Below are 15,726 nucleotides of genomic sequence, written 5' to 3'. Positions count from 1 at the left end.
GCCTCCGTGAGAAGAAGACAGCCCTGAAGATCTCCAGGAGAATCAGAGACAGAACTGTGCCTGGACAGACTGTCTTGCAGCCCTTGGTTGCTTGGTGGTTCCTTAAGGGAACCACATGCAAGGGCCTTCACTCCCCTCCAATATTTATCGTCTTTCCACAGTGATGCTTGGGTCAACTCTTGGTTTTCTAGAAAGGGATGAGCAAATGATACCTCCACAGTGAGTCTCTGGGGCTGGGGTGTTAACTTATTTAGAAAAGGTCTTCAGAGCTGTAACTAAGGCCTTGAGGAGACTATCTGAGTGATAGACATGACCTTATATGAAACAATGAGGAAGGCAGGAGGGCAACTGGCAGAGAGAGTGATGCTGAGAAGGCCTGCAGATCAGGTAGGGTACCTGGAGGGATGCAGACACAAGCCAAGGCACGCCAGGAGCACTAGAGGCTGGAGATCAGGTAGGACCTACCATTCTTCCAGCATTTGAGAGAACAATGGCCCTGATGATACATTGTTATAAATGTCTAGATTCTAAAACCCAGAGAATAAATTGTCTTAAGCCACTACTGTTGCAGCCCATACTGAAAAGAAACTCATTGATATATGGACAAAATGAATGTAAAATGAAAAGAACAGGCTTATAGTATTCAAGACAAATCCGCGCGTACAATGTTTCATCAGTGGCACCAGGGAATGAGGTTGGTCCGGCTTTCTCTTGTTGACCAAGCCCAGCTGAGTCACCAGCAGTCACATGTCTTGTGCAAACCCCTGCAGGACATTCTTCTGGGTCACACACCCATCTGCAGAGGACAGAGACTGCTGGGCGGACCCCAAATCTAAGCTGAATGCGTGACTACTCCCAGGCTGATGGATGCTGGGGGTTTAACAAGATGCATCCCCAAGTCTGCTCTTCAGGCTTTCCCTGACACCTGAAGACAGTTCGGGACACGGCCCCTGCAGTCTCTGTGACTCCAAGCTGAGAGGGAAAACACGGAGGGACCAGCATGTCTTTAAAATAGCACATTCTGGGATGTGATTGTATTTTATAGATTCCTTCCTATAGCTGTCGTGGTAAGTGTGAGCACACATACACAACCACACAGGCCTTTTCTTCCCAACTCCTTTGGGGGACACACTTCCACGTGGGGACTGTAAAAACTGTTGATTCTAGAACACAAGATCTTAAACTTGGGTTCTTAATGGAAACTGTATCCAGGAAGCGGTCACTATCCTTCTCCCCCCAGTCCCTGGCAAACTCCCATCTGCTTTCTGTTGCAAAGTGTTAGGTACAGCAGAGTTGTGGCCTTTTGTAAGGAGCTCCATGTCTGGGAGGTCCGGTCAAACTCCCTGCCTGTCATCTGCCTTCTTTCCCTTAGGGTTTGCCTACAGGGTAGCAGGTACCGCTGCTTCCCTTAAGGCCACAGAATAACCCATTTTGTTCACGCAAGCCTCTCTCTCCTGGGGCACAAGCGAGCTGTTTCCGGCTCCCTCTACTGTCAACAGTGGGGTGGGAATGTGTGTACACATGTGTTTGAATACTCCCATTTACTCTTCTCACGGCACCATGACCCCATTCTATGATTCTGCGGCTACACCACTTACACGCCTTCCCTGACAAAGCCCAGACGGCTGCCTGTGACTCTGGAGTGAGCCTGCCCACCCGGGAGCCCTCCCACCCCCACCTACCCCCACCTCCTCCACAGCCGTGCCCACAGCATGCTCACTTTCTGTTCTTGTGTGTCCTGTCTCCTTGCCAACGAGGCCCTGCATGTGGTTCTCTTCATTACAGAGCTTTCTTCCTCAGAATACTGGGCAACTTCTCATGGCAAGAGTCACTCCCTTATCTCCTCTGGACAAAGAGAGTCCACGGTGACCCCTCTCTGTCTCACAGAGAGAGCCTCTAGAGGGATTTGGGGAGTCTATTCTTAGCCTTTGTTGTGATAGTCCCCAGAGTGGTCCAGAAACACCTTAAAGACTCGCAGGATAAACACCCTGTGTCCCTAAAATGGACTCTACTGGCTAGATGGCATCAGTACCCAAGGGAACCAGGGTTTTCTCTAACTTTGATCCCAGAATTCCTGGTTTCAGCCTCTCTCTCTCTCTCTCTCTCTCTCTCTCTCTCTCTCTCTCTCTCTCTCACCCAAGAGGAGTTGGTTAGGCCCAGAGGCAAGTGCTGACAGGGCAGTTGCTGAGAAAGTTTGGCTGGAAGCAGTCACACCTGAATTTGACAGGCTACCTTCAGCTCGGTCACAGGGCTCTCTGAGTCACAGGGGATGTGGCTTTCTCAGGGCAAGGAAGTCAATCCCTTCACCTTGTATCTTCCCTTCTCTCAGTTCTGAGCTTCTGGGGTCCACACAGGCAAACACACAGAGATAAATGGAGGATCTACGGCCCTCTCCTTCTAAGAAAACGTCTGCTTAACTCCCAGTGAAGTTTATCTTCTTTTCCCTTCGAATTCTCCATCATTCCAAGTTCCCCATGGCATTTGGTTGTGAGGGCAGCCTAACACATGATCCTCTGAGACAGTCACCGTGGCCACCTGCCTTCTACCTCAGGAGGAGACAGGAGGCTTGAAGGCCTGCGGGAAGAATGGCAGCCATCTGAGGCGGCCTCTGTCACTTACCTCCAGGACTTTTCCTGTGATAAACTGGTGACAGGCTTCACACTTCACCCCAAAGAGCCCCTGGTAGTCCTTTTCACAGTACGGGGAACCATCCCTGAAAGACAAAGGTGCATTCAGGCCTTAGGAGGACACCAAAGTCACATCTCTGAGGTCCTTCCCACAGAACAAGAATATAATTCATCTTCACACAGGCCCAGCAACCTGACCAGACAAAGCCACAGGCCGGAGAGCAAGTGGCAGGTCTCCAGGCCAGACAGACAAAAACCCAATAAATCGTCACATGGTTACCATGGCCACTTTCTTGGCTGACACAGAACCAAGGAGCAGAAACCCCAGTATTGTTCCTCTCTTGGCAGCCCAGATAATCCCCAGAGGAGCCCAGTGCTCAATGGTGCCTGAGAGGCCCAGGGCACCTTACCTCCCTTCCCAAGTCATCTTCTCAGACCTCCAGGCCCAGCAGGGCCTTCCCACAGCCTTCAGACATGATCTCCTCAGCTCAGTTCTCCCTGGCTCCGAGGGCTGGAACACGGTTCATCTTAGCAGTTGAGGGGCCACTGTACTTATTACCTATGGTCTTCAGTGTTTTTTTAAAAGCCAGTCACTTCTCTGGTTTGGGCTGCCAGTCACAACCATCTGGGGAGGTCTTCAGTCTCCTACCTGACTTCCAGTTTGACCCCAGACCTACTATGAAACTGTATTGTTGGGCTGTGAAAGCCAAGCCCCCTTCTCGATTGTTTCAGAGGTTTATAAAATCAATCATGAACTACGCTTGAATGAGTGATTTAATATAATTGGATAGGCTTTGTGTTTCTTGTCTTTGACCTTTGAGACAGGGTCATGTGTGGCCAGGCTCGCCTCCAACTCTCTAAGAAGCCAGGGTCATCGGAGTGCTGTGGCTACAGCTTCTGCTGCCACACCCAGTTTCTACAGTTAGATCAAACCCAGGGTGCTGTGTGCTGGGCAACTGCTCTACCCACTGAACGCATCCCAGGCCAGGCCTGCGCTCTCTGGGGCCTCAGCTCTCCCACCCAGCTATATGCTCACCCCCTGGTCGGGGAGATTTTCAAAAGGCATAAAAAGATAGAGTGATAGATTCTTCCTCTTTATCAGAGTATATTAAAAACAACAACAAAAAAACCCCAAAACAAACAAACAAAAAAACCAAACAACTGAAAAACACACCCAAATGTCACAGATTGCTTAACTCTAGCTAACCCATCACCAGTGTTCTCAGATTCCACACGGCCCCTCACCCCGACAAGCTAGTGTGTGCTACTCTCTTGCCAGGCTCAGGGCACAGACCACATGTGTTTGGGGGGAATGTCTAAAGCCCTGGAGAAGAAGACTTTATTAGTTTCACACAGAAAGCAAAAAAAGCAAAAGAGAAGTAGCTAGGAGCTTAGTTGATTACAAGGCAGGATATACCATTATGTGAGCTTTGTTAATTATTAAATTGGGCCACAATTAATAGTCCATTAAGTTTACAGCAGCCAAAGCATGGCAAAAGCGGAATAATGAAGCTATTTCAACAAATTTTCTAGCAAAAGTTCCTACGGATGCAAAATGGGGGTGTCCTTCAGCACGCTGGAGGGAGAAGGCGGCCCCTGGAAGCAGTCAGTCCCCACATCTTCTGGTCCAGACTTACTTGCTGATGTACTCGCCGGTGAGCACCTTCCCGCAGGACTTGCACTTGAAGCAGCCCAAATGCCACTGCTTGTCCAGCGCCAGCAGCGCCTGCCCGTTCTTAATGTCCCTTCCACAGCCAGCACAGTCTGGAAGAGAACAGCAGCCCACAGTTACTGCCATTCCCCTTGCAAATCCCAAGGACGGGAACTCCTCTCGCCGTGGTGCGGCCCGAAGTCACTATGTCGTCACGTTCTGTTTCGGTTCTCTGTATAAAATCCCCCAGGACCTGTCCTCACGTGGCAAGGCAGCTGCTCGAACATTATTGGACCTCATCAGATGGGCGTTCTTCACCTCTTAGCTCCTTAGGAGTTAGGTACCGTTTGGGGTCCTGCCAGCCTAGAGGTCCTTTAATTATAGCGTCTTGGCTAGGACATTGACAAAGCACCACGGGCTTTCAATTAATTGAGGACACATGTGAATGAGCTCGGCACATGTGCTGGGAGCCATGCTCACCCTGTGTGTGGTTCCTGGAGCACTGACCATCAACTTCATCTATACAGTGGAATTCTACTTCCTTATCTACCTAACCCAGCCTTTCCTTGTGAGATGACTTCATTCCTTAGCCTTCAACTGTCCTTGGCAGATTTCTGAGAGTCATGTGTGGTCCCTACTCTTCTCATTGCTGTAACAAAAAGCCTGGCCAATGTGCCTTAAGGAAGCAAGGCTTTATCTTGACTACACTGCCCATGGCGGCAGGGAGGGCATGGCAGTAGCTGCGTATGGCAGTAGCCGCGCATGGCAGCTGGTCACACTGCACTGCAGCACGGGGGCAGAGAGAGTGTTCTGGTCTTTTGCTCGCTGTCTCCTTTTTTATGTTGCTCAGAATCCCCTGCCATGGAACAGGGTGGGTCTTCCTACCTCAGTCAAGCCATTCTAGAAAACCCTTCACAGTCATACCCGGAGGTCTGTCTCCTTGGGGAGCCTGGATGCTGTCAAGTTGTCAATCAATATGACCATCACAGTATGGCAGAGAATGAGCACTAGGATTGGCTGGTCTGGCCCTGCTCTTGGACCCTGCCTGTCAAAAGCGGTCCTTCAATAATATTTGCTGTTCCTAGAGTTGCTGTGGTCATGTAGATTACTTCACACTCCAGGGTGTTAGGGAAGTGGGGTACATATGTGTTAACCCAGAAACATGTAAAAGGGAATGTTACATCAGCATCTACAAACATTCAAAATTCGTGTATCTGGTTGGCCACTGTGTCCTAACAAATAAGACAAAAAGCAGTGTCCAGGCAAGGCCATTTAGTGACCACATTCAGAATAAGGTAGAGACATGTGTGCTTCCCATACAAGGTGGCTGAACAGCCCCCTCTTCTGACCACATCTGTAGCTGCCTCCTTTGGCAGGGGCACGTCTACACTGGCTTCCCCTCTCCTCCCAGACTCAGATCACCAACCTGATTCCCTGGACTGACCCTGCACAAGCCTCAACCCTAAACATACTTCCTACATCCATCCAGAGATGGCTCTGGTACCCTATAGGTCCCGCCTTGCTTCAACAACTTCACTTAATCCTGTTTCTTTGACTACAGGTGTTTCTGGGTATCTTGGTCAGCAGGTGTTAAGTTGGCTTTGGACCCAACAATCCATGCCCAAAATTTTACTATAGAAATACATTTACAAAAGTCCCCCCACTCTGTGTGTTTTCTAACTAAATGCACTTTTAGGGAACCCTGCTGCTGTGTGTGCTCCTCTCCCAGAAAAGAATGTTTCTGAAGAAAACCATAATTCTTAAGAAGCTGCCCCTGTGGAGGAAGGCTTCACCTGTCTGCTCATATGATCTGTGTTGTTGGATTTTTTTAATCAGTAGGATGTGAAAATATGTATTCATAAACTTAAAATATAAGTTCTGAATATTAGGATTAGAATTTCCTTTTTTAAAGATAAATTTCCTTCTATGTATGTGTGCACCTAGCTGGGTTTATGTGTACCACACATGTGCAGGTGTATGTGGAGCTCTAAGAGCTTGGGATCCTCTGGACCTGGAGTTACAGGTGGTAGGATACTGCCTGATATGGGTGCTGGGAACCAAATCTGAATCCTTTGTAAGGGCATTAAGTGCTTTGAAACCCTGAGCTAATTCTCTGGGCACTGGATAAGAATTGCTAAAGTACCAGCCATTCTAAACTGTGTGTGGATAAGATTGTCCTAAAGTAATAAGAAGTGTTTTACCAAATGCCCACAGGTGGTAGGAACGCAGAGTGGAGGCTGAGACAAATGAGCAGTTTTGAAAGCAATAGGGGCTGGGGAGATGGCTCAGTCAGCAAGATGCCTGCCATGCTAGCAGGAGATCAAACTTCAGCGCCAGTGTGGGTGATGTCCACCTATGACCCTGGCTAGAGGGACAAGGAAAGAAATGGACAGATCCTGGGAACTTGCCCACCACTGGTCCATCCAACTGTGAGCTCCTACCTCAGAGATCTGGTCTCAGAAAGAATATTTGAGAGCTCTAGAGGAAGATATATGACATTGCTGCCTGGTATACACACACACACACACACACACACACACACACACACACACACATACACATGCATATACACACATCCACACTTACACACACATACACTTATACACACACACTTACACACACAGAGACTTACACACACATATGTGCACGTACTCACCCACCCACATTCTATAACCCTCTTATATACTGAGAGGTTTCAAGTTCACAGAAAAATTGAGAGTAGAACGACTCCCCACACGCTACACTCTGACTTGCTTAGCCTGCACCACTTCCAGCGCCAATCACCAGAGTGGTACCCCTTCTTGCTGACAAACGCTGAGGGATACATCCTTACCACCAGCATCCACAGGTTTAAAATGGCATCCCGGATTACAGTATCACGCTGAACAGTAGAGTAATTTCAACACTTCAAGGACACCTGAGCCCTGCTTACTCATCCTCTTTCTCTCAAAGCCTCTAAACCTCTGAACCTTTCCTACTGCTATCTTGCGAACTGAAATTCCCCTTTGTTTCCGATACTTCCCACTAGGTGGCAGCAATGGTATGAAGAAGGATGATGATGCTCGGATTATTATTTTTTTTTTTAACAAAATAAATTTCAAAGATGGCTTTTTAGTTCTACAAATGAAGACAGCTGGACGGGGTGGGGCCATCAGACATGCCTATGTTCCTACTTCAAGAAATAGGAGGAGTAATGAGATGGGAAATAGAGGAAGGCTGGAGAGCCTGGAAATCTTGGGCTCCTGACTATCTCTGAATTCGCTCATCTAGAGCTACTGATGATAGCCACCGGCTGCGCTGAATTTCAAGGTTCTCTGCACAGCACAAGGCCTGGTACAGGTGTGATGGGATTCCCCCTGTATGCTGGGAATATGTTTTATTACAATTGGTTAATAAAGAATCTGCTTTGGGCCTATTGCAGGGCAGAATAGAGGAAGGTGGGAATTCCAAGTAGATGGAGGAGGAGAAAGAAGGTGGAGTCAGAGAGGTGCCGTGGAGCTGCCGCAGGAGACAGATGCCAGATGGATCATTACCAGTAGGACACAACCACGTGGTGATACACAGATTAATAGAAGTGGGTTAATTTAAGAAATAAAAGTTAGCCATGTTAAAAGACACCTAAGAAAATGTTCAACATCCTTACCCATCAGAGAAATGCAAATCAAATAACTCTGAGATTCCATCTTACACCTGTAAGAATGGCCAAGATCAAAAAAACTGATGACAACTTATGCTGAAGAGGATGTGGGTAAAGGGAACACTCCTGCATTGCTGGGTAAAGGGAACACTCCTGCATTGCTGGTGGGAATGCAAGCTGGTACAGCCACTTTGGATATCAGTATGGCAATTTCTCAGAAAATTAGGTAACAACCTTCCTCAAGACCCAGCAATACCCAAAGAATGTTCAATCATATTACAAGGACATGTGCTCAACTATGTTCACAGCAGCATTGTTTGTCATAGCCAGAACCTGGAAACAACCTAAATGCCCCTCGATCAAAGAATGGATAAGGAAGATGTGGTACATTTACACAATAGAGTACTTCACAGCAGAAAAAAAAATAATGACATCTTGAAATTTGCAGGCAAATGGATAGAGTTAGAAAACATCATATTGAGTGAAGTAACCTAGAAAGATAAATATCATATGTACTCACTCATAAGTGGCTTTTGGACATAAAGCAAAGAAAACCAGCCTACAAATCACAATCCCAGAGAACCTAGACAACAAAGAGGATCCTAAAGAGAGACATACATGGATCTAATCTACACGGAAAGTAGAAAAAGACAAGATCTCCTGAGTAAATTGGGAATGTGGGGATCATGGGAGAGGGTAAAAGGGGGGAAGAAGGGAGGGGAACAGAGAAAAATGTAGAGCTCAATAAAATAAAAGAAAAGTTAGCCAGGAAAATGCCTAAGCTATTGGCCAAGCAGTGCTCTAATCAATAGCTTCTGTGTGATTATTTCAGGTCTGGCCAAATGAGCAGCCTCTGTTTACACAGCTGAGCCATGCGATGACCCCTCCTTCCTTGGTTGGGGTCAGAGCTAAGACTAAACCCTGAGTTTCTTACTCTCAGCTCGCTCTTGCTCGCTTTCCCTAATGGCCACCTGTCACAGAGCCACAACTTGGGGACAACAGGGCCGTGCATTCCTGCTGCCATTTAACCTTTACAATTATTTGCTGTCTGGAAGCCTCTGGTCTAAACTGTTGAGACCACCACTCCCTGCCCAGGGTCTCCTGCAGAACAGAACAGGTCATCCCAGTGCCTGAGCCCAGCCAGTGAGCAAGAGTTAGCAGAAAGGAGAGCCAAGGGCTCAGGTCCCTTCATCCCAAACTTTAAGATACACACTAAACAAACCCAACAGAAACGTCTCTCAGATAGATAATATCACCCCACACCAACTGGCTGAGTATTCTGGCATATCCACAGCAACAACCTGTTCTCTGGACAATGACGTGGACTTGACTTGAGACAGATATCAGGCTGTGGAAACAGAGAAGGGACAGCAAAAGCCTTGTGCTGGATCGTCCCCTTCTCCTGCTCAGCCTGGGGAGGCTCTTCCATGAAGGACAGCCAGCTTCGTGTTTTTTTCCAGTGGTTGAGGAAATCGTTTCCACAACACTGAAGCAGCTGTTGATAAATATAGAAAGCTGGTGATGGGGCCGGGATGATTGTCGGCATCAGAAACAGGTGGCTATGGAGCGGCATCAGGGAAGTAAAGTCTGCTGACAACCGGCCAAAGGAAAAACAACGACCAGACAGGGAAAGGAAACAAGACCAGAGAGCCCAGACTGGGGCACTTCTACCTCAGGACCTTACTCTTGACACCAAGAGCCAGGACCGAGTAGGGATCTGGCGCTCACAACAAGTGAAACCAACACCTGAGTCCACACCTGGCTCCATTTTTATATCATTTTGTCCAAAGGTCATAAAAGCCCTGGACAATGGGTATCCTGCCTGTTTGCCTTCGTTCTTTTTGGCTGAGGATCACAGACACCTGGGCCATGGAAGGGTTTAAGTTGATGAAAAAGACATATGGCTCTCGGGAGGGATGAGTAAGACTGTTGAGATCTTTCTGGAAAAGAAGACTGAGTACATGAGGCCATAGAGAACCACAGGAAACCAAACTGCCAAGCATCCTCCCCCTACCCTGTCCCAGATCTGCAGCTTTCTACACACCTAGGCTAACTCAGGAAGGTGGGTACTTCCTGGTACACAGACTAGGACCCCCTTCCTAGACCTTTAGATTTTTTTTTTAATGCATTAGTGCTGAACACGATGGTGGTAAACACGAGAGCTTGGGTGCCAAGAACACCCTTGTAGGAAGGATTGTTTCCTGGCAGTAGACTCTACGCCTATTGCCCACTTACCTCTGAATCAGAAATCTGAAAGTGAGATCCGGGAGGGAGCATGGATCGATCTGCCCCTTTCCCAAATCCATGGCTTCATACTTTGATATTTAACCCATTTAAGTTTAAGGAGGATCATCTTGTGGCTAAGGACTGGGTCTGTCCATTGGAGCCTAGGAAGGCTCCAATGTGTTTGTTATTGCTCTATAGAAAGGCTACTGGTTTTTATATGTTAATTTTGTATCCACTTTGCAGACTGTAGTAATCATTCTAGGAGGTCTCAGATACACACCATCACACCATCCTTGAACACTACACTTGGTTTCTTTTCCCATTTGACTCTCTCGCCTTATTGCTCCAAGACTTCCAGCGTATAGTGAAGAGGAGCAGAAACAACCGACAGCTCTACCCTGGTCCTAATTTTAACGAGACAACTTCATTTTTTTCCCTCTACTTAGGATGATGCTGACTATAGGTTTGTTTATATTGCCTTTATCATATTGAACTATCATTCCTCCAACCCTACTCTAGCTAGGACTTTTATCAAGAGGATGTTGGATTTTTGTCAAAATCCTTTTCTGCAACTATTGAGATGATCATGTGATTTTTGCCCTTAAGTTCACTTATATGATTTATTATAGCATTGAAACTTTTCCTCAGCTATGTTTCAGAAAGATCCCAGAAATATTTTTAGAATAAGAATAATAAAAACAAATATTATTTTTCATAAAAATTATCAAATATGTTTATGGCTAGATTAAGGTTGCTATTAATAGAAAATCAAGACTTAGGAGACCCTATAAGACATCCCACTGATGGACGGTTCATAGGGGCACTTCATCCCTGACCAGCACTCAAGGGGAAAAAACACAAATTTAAGTTTCAAGGTTTGGCTAATGCAAGGTTCTCGGTTTTTAATAAATTCTATTGTTCCAACAGATCACAGATTTCCCAATCTTCTGAAGTTAAATGGTGACAGAAGAGTCGAAAGAAAGTTATTCTGAGAGAGAGAGAGTTATGCACAAGGGTCTGGTAGTATACGAACTGCCCTCACATGGATCCCTTCATGAGAACACTAAGTGACTGCCTGCTGCAGAGGATAGCCAGCTCCCATTGGCTAAGGTGCTGAGCCTCTGAAGGGTCCTAGTGTCCGAAGTCACCCTTCTCAGGCCTGTAGTGACTAAGCACATCTTGGTTTCTAGTCTGGCCCTCAAAGATCCTGTGCTGGTAATTTGTTTTTGTTTTGCCAACTTCACACAACTGAATCTATCTGTGAAGAAGGAACCTCAACTGAGAAACAGCTTCCATCAGACTGGCTTGTGGGCAAGTCTGTGGGACATCTTCCTGATTACTGATTGATGTGGGAGGACCTGACCTACATGGGTGGTACCACTGGATGGGTTTGCCCATGGGCTGTGCAAGCCATGGAGAACAGCCAGTAAGCAGTGCCCCGCCATGGTCCCTGCTTCAGTTCCTGCCTCCAGGTTCCTGCCTTGAGCACCCATCCTGGCTTCCCTCAACAGTGGCTCTAATCTGTCTTCTGAAGCCGCCTTTACTCATGGTGTGTATCACAGTAACAGAAAGCAAGCAACGCAGGTCCTTTCTCTTGAGAAACACAGATTAAAATAGTCTAGATTTTCCTTTCTGTTCTTTAGCATCAGAGCTGACCCGGAATTTCAACATCCTTAAGGTATCTGAAAATTTTTCCTTGACCAAAGAGTCTCCACCATCATTTATCTCGTCTGTCTATCCAGTAGGTATTGCTGGATTTTGACCTTCACCTCCATCCAAGCGACAGGACATTTCCAGGTCCCAAATTAGACACCTGGGAGTTGACAAATAAGGCCTGGTCCAAGTCAATGTTTCTTATTTAAACCACTGACTCCATAGTTTCCCTTTTCTATGTCTTAGCAGGTGCCATGGGTACAGGATCAACATGAGCAGGGCATGAGAGCTGGGCATGGTGGTGTCTCCTGAGCCATCAGAGCTGAGAGGCAGGGCATGAGAGCTGGGCATGGTGGTGCTGCCTGAGCCATCAGAGAGTCCCAGAGTTCCAGGCCGGCCTGGGCTGCACAGCAAGACCCAGTCTCAGAAACAAACCACACTGAACAAATAAGATCACAACCCAGATTGCAAAGCTACACGTCTGTTAAGCTAAGCGCTATCCAGGGATTATTTTCAGGATTATATTTGTTTATGTGCGTATGTGTGCGAATATGTAAGTTTACCTGTACCATGTGCATGCAGGTCCCCACAGGGGCCAGCCGGTGTCAGATCCCCTGAAACTGGAGTTGCAAATGGTTGTGAGTTGCCTCTAAGGGTGATGGGAGTGGAACTAGGGTCTCCTGCAAGTGTAGCAAGCTGGCGAGCCATCTCCCTAGTCCAGGAAATTATTTTTTAAGTGGCTCTAAACTTCTAGGCATGATGCTGTCATTAGGCAGAAAAGCACCATGAGATCTGGAGACACGTAACTGGGTGGGAGAGTCAGTTACTCCAGGTAGGTGCTGGGTGCTCCCACTCTATGGAAAGGGGGGGCTCAGTGCTATTAATGACTTAATCACAGAAGCTAAAAATGACACAGAATGATTGTGAAAGGCTTAGGTGTTGTCTGACTGTACAACCTTGAACCAGACCTTCCAGAACCGCCCCTGCTGCAGTTATCTCTTCCCTCTAATGTCTTGATAGCCACGGTGAACGTCACAAGCCAGAGCAGCCTCTGACTGACTGGAGAGCAGCCTCTGACTGACTGGAGAGCGGCCTCTGACTGACTGACTAGAGAGCAGCCTCTGACTGACTGACTGGAGAGCGGCCTCTGACTGGAGGAGAGCAGCCTCTGACTGGCTGTTTTAAGTGGAGTGTCTATTATCTTTGGAAAACAATACAGCACAGCAAGCACACTTTGGTGTCCTGTGACAGCAACACCTCATCAGCCTTTATCAGAGCAGCTGGGCAGCTGTGGCAGTGGCCACTGCTAAGTCCTCAGAGTTGGAACTGGCACGGGCATGCCAGCCCATCCTTCTCTGTGTGACAGATGCTTATGAACTTGGGGTTACTTTGGTCAGGGTTTTCATAAATAGGGACAAATTGTGCCTGCCAGGCTTCCAATTCAGATCCCTTAAGCCAGTGTTCACAGATATGGCTTCTCAAGGTGACTTTCGCCAGTGTTAGGTGTGGTTCTTAGTATTTATAGGATCAGGCATCCTTCTGCTCCGTTAATTTAAGGATCCACTAAGGAGCTGAGTCGGGAGTGGATCAGTAGGTAGAGTATTAGCTGTGCAAGCAAGAAGACCCGAGCTCAAGTCTTGACACCCATGCAGAAAGCAGAGTGTGTTGGCATAGAAAGGTGGATGCCCCACCCACGCCCATGCTCACTGCTCAGAAAACTAGTCTAAACATTGAGTGTCATATCCTACCCAGTAAGAGATCCTGTCTCCAAAAAAACAAGGTAGATAGTTCCCGAGGGACAGCATTAAAGGCTGATCTATGGCTCTGCAAGTCCATACACACACACATGTACTCATGTACATGAACATAAAACCTCCAACACACATACACATTTTCACACATATGAACATGATACACCTACATGTATATATCCTCACATACATAAACATGCACACACATACGTCCTCACAAATGTGAACATAAAACTCCAACACATACAAACATGCATACACATGCATATATCACACACATATACACCACACACATATACCACAATGAATGCATGAATATACCACACACATACATATATACACATGTACATATACCACACACATGGGCATACACCACACACACATACATACACCATATACACACATATACCACACATAAACATACATGCAAACATATACAAACACACCACATACACACTTGCATATACAACACATACATACTTGCATACACCACACACACACATGCATACAAACACATACACTACATGCATACACACGCATGCATGCACACGCACCACACATACCACACATTCATTCACATACATCTAAAAAATAAAAATAAAGTGAAGGCTGGAGTTGGTTTTATAGAGAAAAGCTGTGGTTCACTTTGCAGATTACTTGCTGAGGATTTCTCTGCAGCAGACCTTGCCTAAGTCAATGCTACCTTGGGAGAAGCAGGAGCGCATCAGAGAATTAAGATGAGTCCACAGTGCACTCACATGCCCACAGTTTCTCAGTTCGGGTAAGTGAATCCTAGTGATACAACATGCTAGATACGTAGTGAAGACTTTAAGTGGCACCTAGAAGAGTCTCAGTGGAGCGCTGGTTGGATGGCTAAATGAATGGCCCCCTGGACCTTTCTCTACCATGCCCACTCATTCATCCTGAACACATTTTGTCACGGGCAGCTCTTATAACCACATGACCAGGGTCTCCCCAGCCCTGATTTCCAACTCAGTATAATTGACTTTGAATTTCAATGTCCCCATTACTGCCTTGATCTTTCTAGAACAGTGTTCTCATCTACAATGCCCTGGTGACAATTCTGAGGATGGCTGGGTGCCATTCTCCTCAAGATCTCCCGAGACCTGGACCCATCCCAAGGTCCCTTTGCAGAACCCTGAACAACAACGCCTGCTCTGCTTCAGCGAGCCCTGCTTTCTAATGAAGACTGCCCGCCCAAGCAGCTTCTCATTGAATCTTCTGGAAGACCCTGGAGGAGCTGTCTGCAGGTCTGCAGACGGAGGAACTGGAGTCTGAGACATCAAACAGCACACATGAAGCTATGTGGGAAGGAGGAGGCAGGGCCAGTATTCAAACCCAGGCACCAGGAATGGAGGCATTCAACTCTTCACCACCACACCGGACGTGTGTGTGTGTGCGCGCGCGTGTGCACACACAAGTGTATGCATGTGTGCGAGTGTGTGTGCATGTGTGAGAGCGTATGAACGTGTGTGCATGTGTGAGTGAGTACATGTACGTGTGTATGTGCATGTGTTCATGTATGTGTGAGTGTGTGCATGTGTGTATAAGTGCATGTGAGCATTGTGTATGTGTGTGTATTTGTGCATGTGGGTTTGTGTGCATGCATGAGCATGTGCATGAGTACATGTGTGATATATGTGGGGGGGGGCTCAGGTACCCATGTACACAGTGGAAGCTGGAGGAGGACCCCATGCCCTGCTCTATCAGCCTTGACTTTATTCCCTGGAGGCAGGGTCTCTCATGGAACCTGAGCCTAGGCAGCTGGCCAGCAAGTCCCAGGCATCCTGTCTCAGCTCCTCTCCTGGCACTGGTGCTACAGACAGGTGTGTGTGATCATGCCCAGGTTTCTATGTGGGTTCTGGGGATGTGAACTCAGGCCCTCCTGTCTGTGAAGTATGATATACCGAGCCATCTCCCTGAGCCACCATGCTTGTTGGTAGAAAATGTCACGTGAATGGATAACACATCTGTCATGAAAAACAGATGGAAAACGGCCAATCTACAAAAGTGGATACACGCCACAAGAACTCAGAAGTCACTGCCTGCACAGGAACCTGTTCCTGGAACTGTAAGTGATAGCTGGCTAGGATTCTGAAGCGGTTACTCATGGAATCCTGTGAAGAAGGCCTACTGTCCGTTCATCCAGGGGAGGGGTAG

At 47.2% G+C, this 15,726-nt stretch overlaps 1 protein-coding gene across 14 annotated transcripts in view; it reads right to left on the bottom strand.

Moving 5' to 3' along the window:
• Ablim1 (actin binding LIM protein 1) overlaps positions 1-15,726 on the bottom strand; it is a 299,047-nt gene that overhangs the window by 92,563 nt on the left and 190,758 nt on the right. For all 14 annotated transcript variants that reach the window (XM_041661018.1, XM_041661017.1, XM_041661022.1 and 11 more), the window contains exons 5-6: positions 4,265-4,391; positions 2,620-2,713 (exon numbers count right to left, since the gene is read on the bottom strand). In XM_041661018.1, coding sequence (XP_041516952.1) covers positions 2,620-2,713; positions 4,265-4,391 — 221 coding nt within the window. The remainder of the gene's footprint in view (positions 1-2,619; positions 2,714-4,264; positions 4,392-15,726) is intronic.

This window comes from Microtus oregoni, unplaced genomic scaffold (assembly GCF_018167655.1).
Source record: "Microtus oregoni isolate MIOR12 unplaced genomic scaffold, Mior012 000012F_ref0000307, whole genome shotgun sequence".
Lineage (NCBI taxonomy): Eukaryota > Metazoa > Chordata > Mammalia > Rodentia > Cricetidae > Microtus > Microtus oregoni.
The sequence above is the reverse complement of the archived record's forward strand: the minus strand, read 5'-3'. Positions and strand labels throughout refer to the sequence as shown.